This window comes from Borostomias antarcticus (assembly GCF_949987555.1).
Source record: "Borostomias antarcticus genome assembly, contig: scaffold_156, whole genome shotgun sequence".
NCBI lineage: Eukaryota > Metazoa > Chordata > Actinopteri > Stomiiformes > Stomiidae > Borostomias > Borostomias antarcticus.
Window position 1 is genome coordinate 221998 of NW_028176739.1, and position 11377 is coordinate 233374.

Below are 11377 nucleotides of genomic sequence, written 5' to 3' on the forward strand. Positions count from 1 at the left end.
ACTAATGAATGTGGCGTCGTAGCAATGGAACCACACCAGATGACGTTATATCACCATACAACCGTCTCTTTTTCGTTACCGGATATATCGGAAACCATGATGTTTTAGCGGCTACATTGTTGTATCAAAAGAACCGCGCCACAATCTTTTTTGTATATGTACAGTCTGTTATGCCAATTGTGGCTGTTTACAAAAAGGCCTTTCGAAAATTCGGAAAGCCCTTTTTTGATAATTATGTCGAGAAACTATTAACCCACAACCATAATCCGCAGAGCATCCAGCCTGAGAACGGCTTTCTGTAGAGTCTGGAAGCCCAACGCCGCACGGTTCTTGAGGTATTCAATCTCTTCACCACGAACATTGGGGTTAACTACCTTAAGAGCCTCCAGCCGTTTAATCTCTTCTGTGACATCGGTCACGAGGCTCTGGCAGGCTTGGTTAACAATCGGTTGTACTCGATCTTTTGCATAACCCTCTGCCTTCTCCAGCATAGTAAGGAAATGGGCTCTCTGAGCATTTACCAGCTTTTTGGCAACACCTCGCTTCAATGGTTGTAACTGGGCATTAAGTATGTCAAAAGCAACCTTTTCAGACAGGTCGTTAAACCTAGGATCAATCAGGCAGCGAATTGGGGTTCCAGGCAGATAACGGTCCAGCTGCATGGTTCGATCAGCACTGGTTTCCACCACATATATGGCTTCCAGCAGCATGGTGCCAAGCTTAAGCGCCTTGTTTTTGAGGAGTACGACAGAAGTATTACCAAACTCGCTGGTCAGCACCATATCCATTCCTTCGGAAACGATCGGGTGTTCCCAAGTCAGGAAGTGCATATCTTCTCTGGATAGTGCCATTGCCCGGTCAAAAGTGACTGTCATACCATCGTCAGGAAGACCATGAAAGGTGGTAACCATATGGCTTCCAGGACGAATGACCAAGCAGTGTTTGGAATAGTCTTCTGTTTCAACACCAAAGCCTTCAAACAGCTTTTCCATAAACCTCTTGAGTTGTCTGGGCTGTTCTTGCTCCTCAATGTCATTTATCATATCTTCACTGGAGATCAGGCCTCGGGAGTTCAGCTCCAGCAAACGGTCCCTGCCTTTATGTAGGTGTTCCATATGCTGCTTATTCAATTTGGAGGCTTTGTCTAGCAATGTTTCCATTGCCTCAGAAGAACTATTGCTTCTAGGTTGCAGATAGAGAACTAATTCCTCACCCAGTTGCATTTGTACCATGCTACCGGCAGGACAGGTATCAGCAAAGGCATTCAACCCCTGATCATACCAGTGGAACATGGCTTCCTGACCGGTGCCAAGCAAATAAGGAACATGAATTTTGACAGTTTCAGTCTGACCAATACGATCCAGTCGACCGATCCTCTGTTCCAATAGGTCTGAGTGCTCAGGTAGATCGAACAGTACCAGATGATGTGCAAACTGGAAGTTGCGTCCCTCACTACCGATTTCAGAACAAACCAGTACCTGTGCACCATGCTCTTCTTCCGCAAAGTAGGCAGCTGCACGGTCACGCTCAATGATGCTCATGTTTTCATGGAAAACGGCAGCAGGAATACCAGAAATAATGCGTAGTGCATTTTCCAAATCCAAGGCCGTATTGGCATTGGCACATATAACCAGCACTTTCTCTTTCTTAAGCAGCTTGAGCAGGTTAATCAACCAGTCGACCCTTTGGTCAACTTTCCACCATGGATCCATATCCCCCACCTGAATCTGTGCCTGATAAGCCAGCTCTGGGTATAGATTACGGCGATAATGGCTCTCTTCTTCCAAAGCAATTTCATACAGTTCAGGCAAAAGCTGTGGGTAACCTTGAACCGCACGGCCGGAGAAGCCTCCCACCGCTGCACGGGTATTCCGGAACATGACACGTCCAGTGCCGTGTCGATCCAGAAGCCGGCAAAGTAACTGTGTGCGGGCTACATTGCGAACCTCTTCATCGTCTTGGTCCAGCTCTTTATCCATAAGATCAATCAGAGGTTTACTGTCTTCTCCAAGGAAGCTGATCAGATGATCTCTTGCTTGGGCAGGTAGGGACTGATTCTCGTTACTTAGCAGTTCCTGAACTGCTTCAGCAACTGGTTCATATCGTCTCTCTTCCGCTTCGAAAGCGGCCAGATCGTGGAAGCGGTCTGAATCCAGCAGGCGCAAATGGGCAAAGTGGCTCTTGGCTCCCATCTGTTCAGGGGTAGCTGTCAGCAACAACAATCCAAGGATCTGCTGGGACAGTTCTTCTACACACTTATATTCGTAGTTTGTTTCTTCTTCAGACCAGATCAGGTGGTGGGCTTCATCAACAACGAGAAGATCAAAGTCAGCTTTCATTGCCTGTTTACGGCGCTCATCATTATGGCACAGAAAACTGATGCTGCAGATAATAAGCTGTTCGGTGTTAAACGGATTTTCATCCGTGAACTGGCGGCAGCGCTCTTCATCAAAAACGCTGAAACGCAGATTGAAACGGCGCAGCATTTCTACCAGCCACTGATGCACCAGACTTTCTGGCAGCAGAATCAGTACCCGCTTGGCTCGACCGGTAATCAACTGCTGGTGCAGTATTAAGCCGGCTTCAATGGTTTTACCCATACCCACTTCATCAGCCAGCATGACTCTAGGAGCATGGCGCTGAGCAACCTCGCGGGCAATGTGCAACTGGTGGGGAATCAGGCTAGTGCGTGGGCCAACTAATCCGCGCATGGGTGACTTACGCAGACCATAGTTGTATTGAAGTGTTTTGTACCTAAGGGCAAAATTGCTGTTCTGGTCGATCTGACCTGACAGCAGGCGATCACGAGGTTTGTTGAATCGAATGTGATTGCCTAGTTCTGCTTCTGGCAGCTGGCCTAATTCCCCATCTAGAGTGGTTCCAATATAGGTCAGCAGCCCATTCTTTTCTATAACCTTGGTGACCAGCATCGTCCAGCCCTCGTGACTTTCAACACGATCTCCGGGGTTGAACTCGACGCGGGTCAAAGGGCAGTTATTTATGGAGTAAAGCCTAGTTTCACCGGTAGCAGGAAACAGCATGGTGACCATTCGACTGTCAAATGTTAGCACCGTGCCAAGCCCATGTTCGGTCTCAGTATCACTAATCCAGCGTTGTCCAGAAACTAAACTTATCATATTTGACTACTAACCTTACCTGACTAACAGCCAGCTACTGTACGGTATTGCTCCTCATCAATAGCGCAGGCATTAGAGAGACCTGCCGACTGTATTTAAAAAATGGTTTACGGTATGATGGCTTGTCTGTAAACAGAGAAATCCTCAGGTTACTCGGCCCTCTAAATCGTACGCTTACCTGCAGTGCTTTGCGTGAAGATTATGGCCGATGTTCCAAAAAACTCGTTATACTAGCGGAATCCTTTTCCATTGCACTACGTGATGACCGAAATTCATCTTGCTGAGTGATTATAGCCGGAAGTTTGCCTTCTATTGATTCCACTTTTCATTCAATTCATTCTTATAAGGGTGTGGTTCCCTTGCTACGACGCCCCATTCATTAATTCTCCATTATTACGAAAGTGAGAACATCCCTTGTGGAAGTTCCAATACGCCTGCCAATCTCCATTTTAATCCAGTAAGCGTAGCTTCAACATAGCCTCTGCCCCTTGCAAACTACACTTTGCCCAAGTTAGATCCATGCAGTCATTGATCAAATGGCGGCAAACTCCATCAAGGACTCCACTGGCAATCTCATAGCCAGTATCCAGCGCCTTGCCATAGCAGAGCCACGGACGATTTTTTTGAAGATAGTTTGCACACTTATCAATTACCTCCAGTTTTGTCAGACCTCTCTTGCTCACACTTTTCCGAATTCCCATGGCACTTGGCCAGACTCTCCCCTGAGTATTTTCAGGGGCCGTTCTGCCACCCAGCTTTCAATAATCTCATCAACCTTGTTGTGTAAGCAGTGACCTGCTGTACACAGATATGCACATACATGGATAAAGTCCATAACGATGGTTGCTTTAACTCCCTTCTTTTTCATAATTTAAGTAATCAGTTTCCGCTGATGATGGTACCCATCAATAACAATGATCACCTGCCGTTTCTGCTCCGGATTTCGCCTAGCACTGCCTAGAAAGCTTCTTATATCATGGCTTACGCCTCTATTTCCACACTGGCCAACACTCTCTTATTCCTAGCTGGAGGACAGAATTTAACAACGTTATAGCTCTTCCGATCCATATCCATGACCGATTCTGCCGTTCGAGTATTGAGTTTTACCGTATAACCGGTGGCTACCTGAGCCATTCGTTTGCGTTCTTTTTCCTCTCCCGAGCTGAGCCTAGTTTGTAGCTGCTGCTGCTCTTTTGCACTTTCTTCCGTGTTGCTTACCTCAACCCTTCCGGGCGTATCACTAGGCCATTACCGTCAAAACTTAGGATCTGCAGTTCTTCTGTTAGCTCAATTACAACCTTAGAGCTGTTCGTAAAAAGTCTCAAACTCTTGATCCGTATCCACTACCAGTTGCATAGCCTGTCGTTTTCCAAACATACCTAGGCAACTTTCACTTAGTTTATGTCGTTTACTCGTTCGATCATAAGAGCGATCCATCACATCTCTGACAATTTTTCCACTCATGCCATCAGTACTGGTCGGTATTGAAGTTTAACTGAGCAGCCAGCGGAAACACTCTGTATTGTTTTCGCTGGCTGTAACTGCGACTCCTAACTACAACAGAACCAAACAAGCTGGTCAGTTATCAGGATGTATTTTTCTGACGTGATTCCTCTGCTCACCATCGCAACTCATTACCAACGATTGCTGCTGCTCATCATTGACCTGTTTATCCAGATACCATTGGAGAAGCAGGAGCAATACTTCGTTGCCTTCAGTCCGCATATAGCTCTCTATGGTGCCATGCTCTTGTTGGATAGTGACTTCTAGTTGGATAGTGGCTTCTAGGTGTTGAATTATAATGGCCAAATGATCACAAGCTGGAGAGAAGAATGAATAATCGATGGTATTGGTGCAGGACGCATTCACAAGAGACGGTGTTATGGAGTTATTGGTTTGACAACGTTATATCACCATATAACCGTCTCTTTTTCGTTACCGGATATATAGAAAACCATGATGTTTAACGGCTGCATTGTCGTATCAAAAGAACCACCCACATTGTTATTTATGGGCACAATCATCAGCGGAAACTGATTACCTAGATTATGAAAAAGAAGGAAGTTAAGGCAACCATCATCATAGACTTTACCCATGTACTTTAATATCTATGGAAAGCCGGTCACTGCCTACACAACAAAGGGTATGAGGCTATGGAAAGCTGAGAGGCAGAACGGTCCCTGAAGATACTCAGTGGTAGTCTGACAAGGTGGCACGGGAAATCCGGCAAAGAGTGAGCAAGAGAGGTCTGACAAAACTGGAGGCCATTGATAGGTCTGTAGACTATCTTCAAAAACCCGTACCCAGCTTTGCTGTGACAAGGCGCTGGATGCTGGCTATCCGATTGCCAGTGGAGTCATTAAGGGAAATTGCAACCATTTGATCAATAACCGTATGGATCTAACCTAGGAAAGTGAAGTTTGCAAGTGGCAGAGGCCGTGTTGAAACTACACTCACTGGATTCAGGTGAAGATTGGCAGGCGTATTGGAACTTCTATCAGGAATGCTTTGCCTTCGTAATCATGAGAACTAATGAATGTGGTGGCGTAGCAAGTAAACCACACCAAAATCCATTGACCGTCCACTATTTACACTCCAGCCAGCCTTTGTCAAGGTACTCCTTGATCAAGCTGATAATCTGTGCTCTAGAATATACTGAAGCAACGGTTAAATATTGCCTGATTATCCCCTTTCAGGCTTGCTCAGATTAAGGTATAGGAAATGTCTTAGGTGGTCTCAATCTATTGATAACACTTATCTTTTAATTACCATCTGGGCTCGCTATTCGTCGCTATTCGTCGCTATTTGAAGTAGTTTCTCTACCTGTTTGAGAGTTTTGATGAGTCGTTTGTTAATTATGATTTTCATCCAGTAATCATGTACTAACGATCATAAATCACAGGCTCATGTCATGTTGGAAATAAGACTTCCATTCAGGCTCATTTCATATTGAAAGAGACTCCTAATTTTCATGTCATTCCTCTGTGTTAATATTCAACTATATTGGTCGGATCGTCCATGGTATTCATTCTCTGGTGTGCGATCTTATTTTTTCAATGAACCATTGCTTTGAATTACAAGGAGTCTTCGATGCAGCCTAGGGAACTGAGCATTCAAACACCTAATCTGACATTTGCAGCCGTGTAGTTGGGTGATCCCCATGGTCATCCGGTGATAACCATCTATGGTATGCTGGATAATGTGGCCCACTTCATGCCCATGTAAGCACGGCTCTAGGTGATAAGGCTAATCGCAGTGGATCAGGCTGACATGGCCTTTCTGATCATCGCCCTGAGTGGTTCCATTATGATGTCTGACATTATGTGAAAGATCTAGTCTACATAGTTTAAACTCCGCAACTTGCTAGGTTAAGTCTACTTGGTCATTCAATGGGGGGCGTGGTCAGTGCCATGGCCGCTGGTTCGGTCTTGGAAGAGCAGATAACCTAGCTGGTGGATATTGATAGATTGTTCCCATGGCCCAGACAAGCTAAAAATGCGCCAACTGCATTACGTGACTATATTAATCAGCGCAGAACACCAACAGATCAACTTCCTGTAACACATCATCGCTCCAAACAGCAGGCGATTCTGACTCGGGCCATGAGACTGTTCAAGGTATCCAGAGAGTCTTCTAAATTACTGGTTGAACGCTCAATGCGGCAGGTAGGTGATGGTTGGCTATGGACCTCTAACCAGCCTTTAAAGTTGGGATCTCCCACTCGCTTCAGCTTGGAACAGAAACTCTCATTTCCACAGCAGATTACCTGTCATGCTCATATGATCCATGTTGATCATGGTTCTATCTATGATGCGATCCAACAGTACAAAGGTCCATTGCCAAATATTGAATTCCATCCCATGAACGATAACCATCACCTGCACATGGATGATCAGGTTGAGGACATTGCCGGAATTGTTAACTCGGTTTTTGGTGGTGGGTTATGATAACCTGAAAAGTACATGGGGGAAGCCTTGGGGTGTTTTATGAATAAAGTGACTACACGGTGTCTTGCTCGATTCAAGACTCATCAAAAGCCTATTGCAACCTTTGGTATTTTGCGAGGCTGTTTATTGTTACTGTCAATGACTCCTTTGCAGTTAAGTCATGGTTCTGAGTTTCCCCCTTATCCCAATGCCAACCAGCAGCTTTCTGTTGATGAAGACCGACAGAATCACCCGGTCATCATCAGTCGGATGAAAAGAGTTAACGGCGTTGTTATCTCGGATGGAGCACAGTGGCTTGATGGTCATCTGAACAGAGCTCTGTATTTATTGCCTTCAGGTCACAGTAGCATCCAAGGCTATGACTTTTATGTCAATAAGCTGCGTGATCTTAGCGTCGAAACGCTTTTCCAATGTCGCAGCTTTTCCTGTGGTGCCAGCAACTTTTGGGCAAATGATATTTTTAATATATCAACTCTCTATGGTCAGGATAAAGAGCAGGCCTTCTATATAGGGAAAAAGCATGTTACTTATTACTCTGTCTATTCTGTGAGGCGAGGTAATGGGCGCATTTATACATTGGTAGATGTGTTCGAACCTCATGAGTATGAAGATGAGCGTTCGCATAAATTGAAAACATCCAGTGGTACAATAAAACTGCTTATCGAAAGAAGTGGTTTGACCAAGAGCCATGATCTTAAGTCATTTATTACCACTATGAGCAATGATACTACAATGAATGCACTGCTTATCATTCATAGCTCTTTACCTGATACACTGGCTGAATTAGATACTTGGAAGCAGAAGATGGAAGAGCTGAAAACCGTTATCAAGAAACACTTGAACGACCATGGTATTATTGATTTACGAGTGCGCTTCAATGTTTCTGTCGGGACCCTAGGGGATGCAGTAGGGCAGACACCTGTACAATCATTCTGGTTAGAAATTGTGCCGTTAAGTTAGCGTGTTATATGCTCATAGTTCACGGATACGCTTGACTCTACTGAGTTTGGTGTGGTTCCCTTGCTACGATGCCACATTCATTCGTTCTACATGATTACGAAGGCGAGATCATTCCTTATGGAGGTTCCAATATGCCTGCCAATCTCCACTTGAACCCAGTGAGCGTAGCTTCAACACAGCCTCTGCCATTTCACACTCCACTTTGCCCAGTTAGATCCATACGGTCATTGATAAAATTACGCAAGCACCATCAATGACTCCACTGGCAATCTGATAGCCAGCATCCAGCGCCTTGTCATAGCAGAGCCTTGGACGGTTTGTTTAAAGATAGTCTGCACACTTATCAATGACCTAAAGTTTTGTAGGACCTTTCTTGCTCGCACTTTGACGTATCCCGATGGCCACCTTGTTAGACTCTCCCATGAGTATCTGTAGAGACCGTTCTGCCACCCAGCTTTCAATAGCCTTATACACATTGTCGTGTAAGCAGTGCCTAGCTTTCCACAAATAGTCAACGTGAGTTCAACGAAATAATCTCTTTAGCTACATAGGCTTCAGCCTTTTTGTACACATTCATGTTACATAAAAATAGTGATCTGAGTACTTTATTGGCTAGCAAAGGCTACGAAGAAGCAATTGGTACTTTTCAAAAAACATGCTAAGGCTCAAACTATTAAAATCCACGGCTGTAGACAAAATGGCAGCATAGAACTCACATTATTCAACGTATCAAGGTACTAAGTGATAGCGTCCAAATGATCACAAGCTGGTAAGAAGAATGAATAATCTAGAATATTGGCGTAGGATGCATTAACAAGAAACGGTATTATGGAGTTATTGGTTTGACACGTTATATCGCCATACAACCGTCTCCTTTTCGCTACCTCATATATTGAAAACCCTGATGTTTTAGCGGCTGCATGTCGTATCAAACAGAACCGCACCCAATAAAGATCAGCATCATCTTGATTGGTATGAGAACCATTGGGAGCAATCAAAGCCCTTAGATGGCGTAATCAAATAAGCCTCCGGCTATGCCAAAGGTCAGTTAACTTTTTGGCGACTTAGCGTATGCCAGTTGCTTTGCAGCATTTTTTGTTTTTCTAGCTTCTTACCTTTATATTAGTCATGTCATTGATTCCTAGTCATGCCTACCTTACATTTTAATTAACAAACGTGAGTTCGACTCTTAAATTTTGGCTACATCCCTTGCATCCTAAGGGCTTTAGGCATGGTTATGTTTTTTGAAAAGTGCCAAATGGCTACTTCTGAGCCTTTGCCAGCCAATAAAGTACTCCAATCACTCTTTTTCTGTAACATTAATATCTACAAAAAGGCTGAAGCCTATGTAGTGCAAGGGATTATCTCATCGAACTCACGTTAACAACAAAGTTAAACATGCGCTGATGTTTTTGTGCATTCGTTTGTTATAGAGGTGTTATCCTACCCATCAGTAACTTGTGATTTACGTAAGCCACTTTTGTTGATGACGTTTGGTGTTTTAATAGAGTGGTTGCATGGGTAGACATGGTATATGGACTTTTCGCTGGAGTATACAATGGCTGATGGTGTGAGAATTGTGCTGCTTTATGCTGGCTTCCATAATTTACGCCATTTCCTGATAAAGAAGAGTGAGGCGTTATGGCCCCACTCTTCAGTAAATCAGTAGCAGAACATACCTTCTGTAACGAAAGGCCTGATTCGCTTCAGGACTTCCTTAAAACAGCAGCTGTTGCCAGCAACTACTTGGTTGTTCTTCATGTAGGAGTGTCCCCCTTTGAAGTCTCCTACCAGTCCGCCTGCTTCCTGAATCATCAGTATTCCTGCTGCCATGTCGTAATTTTGCAGACCGATTTCCCAGAATGCATCCAGACGGCCAGCAGCAACATAAGCCAGATCAAGCGCCGCCGATCCGGCACGGCGAATACCTGCAGTATCACCAAGCAGCGATCTCATCATATTGAGGTAGCTGTCCAGATGTATGATGCCTGGATTCATAAATGGGATACCAGTACCAATCAGGGCGCCTTCAAGATTCCTCCTATTACCCACACGAATGCGCTTACTGTTTATAGTGGCGCCGTGACCACGACTGGCGCAGTACTCCTCTTCTTTGAGAGGGTCAACAATGACGGCATGCTCAAGACGCCCGCGATACTGAACAGCAATAGAGACCGCGAAGTGGGGAATGCCATTAATGAAGTTGGTGGTGCCATCAAGGGGGTCAATGATCCAGAGATAATCTTTGCCGTCACCCTTACCTTCACGGTGTCCACTTTCTTCACCGTAAAAACTGTGACCTTGGTAAGTTTTGCTCAGAGAGGCAATGATGGCCTTCTCAGCAGCCTTGTCTACCTCGGTCACAAAGTCGTTGCGGCTTTTGAACTCCACATTAACGTGATCGAGATCTTTATAGGCGCGGGCAATGATTTCGCCAGCTTGACGCGCTGCACGCAGCGCCATATTGACCATAGGTTGCATAGGCTTAAATTACGTCTGAACTGTGAAAGATCGAATCGTGGGGAGCTGGAGCATACGGGATTCAATGATCCGTCTGTATCCCGACAGCCGCGATCGGAGTACGCACCCATCCGACTACCGAACCATGAAAATACCTGCATAGTTTGAAATGTAGTATTTTCATAATACAAATTTGGTGTGAATTCTGACAGGATGCAGCCCAACTTGCAATGGAGCGAGCTCACAGACTTATCGGTAGTTTTACTATGGCCTTGGCATTGGCCGTAATTTGAGTACACTGGCGGACTCATATTGCACAAAGCTAGAGATTCCTGTGGTGCTCGACAATATTTCCATTGTACTGGTGAATCCTTCTCATCCAGGTAATATCGGGGCGGCGGCTAGGGCTATGAAAACCATGTGGTTGAGCCAGTTATGTCTGGTGGCGCCTGATGACTTTCCGTCGTATACCGCGACTGCGCTGGCCTCAGGTGCTGATGATATTCTGAAAAATGCCATAATTTGTGAAACTCTGGATGAAGCTCTGGCTGATTGTCATTTTGTGGTCGGTACCAGTGCTCGGGTAAGAGGTGTGTCTCTACCACTGGTTGATCCTCGTACCTGTGCCGAAAATATCATTAATGAGGCATTAACTCAGAAGATTGCTCTGATTTTTGGTCGTGAAGATAAGGGATTAACAAACGAACAGATGCGCCGTTGCCACCTACAAGTCCATATTCCAACCAATGAATATTTCAGCTCCCTTAATCTTGGTGCTGCGGTTCAGGTTATGTGCTACGAGCTGAGAATGCAGCAACTTATTAATGCTGATTCGCTGGAAATTCCTAAGCCCCGTCGTCATGAACTAGCGAG

General features: G+C 45.0%; 2 protein-coding genes across 2 annotated transcripts; both read right to left on the bottom strand.

Moving 5' to 3' along the window:
• Window positions 1-248: 248 nt before the first annotated feature.
• LOC311328172 (RNA polymerase-associated protein RapA-like) lies at window positions 249-3050 on the bottom strand (the record flags this gene model as incomplete). The annotated part of the gene is made up of 1 exon (XM_084462184.1): window positions 249-3050. One exon carries the CDS (start codon window positions 3048-3050, stop codon window positions 249-251), a length of 2802 nt encoding a protein of 933 aa, XP_084318310.1.
• A 6656-nt stretch (window positions 3051-9706) lies between these two features.
• On the bottom strand, window positions 9707-10507 carry LOC311328173 (nus factor SuhB-like; the record flags this gene model as incomplete). The annotated part of the gene is made up of 1 exon (XM_084462185.1): window positions 9707-10507. The coding sequence occupies one exon, from the start codon at window positions 10505-10507 to the stop codon at window positions 9707-9709; it is 801 nt and encodes a 266-aa protein (XP_084318311.1).
• Between the last annotated feature and the right edge of the window lie 870 nt (window positions 10508-11377).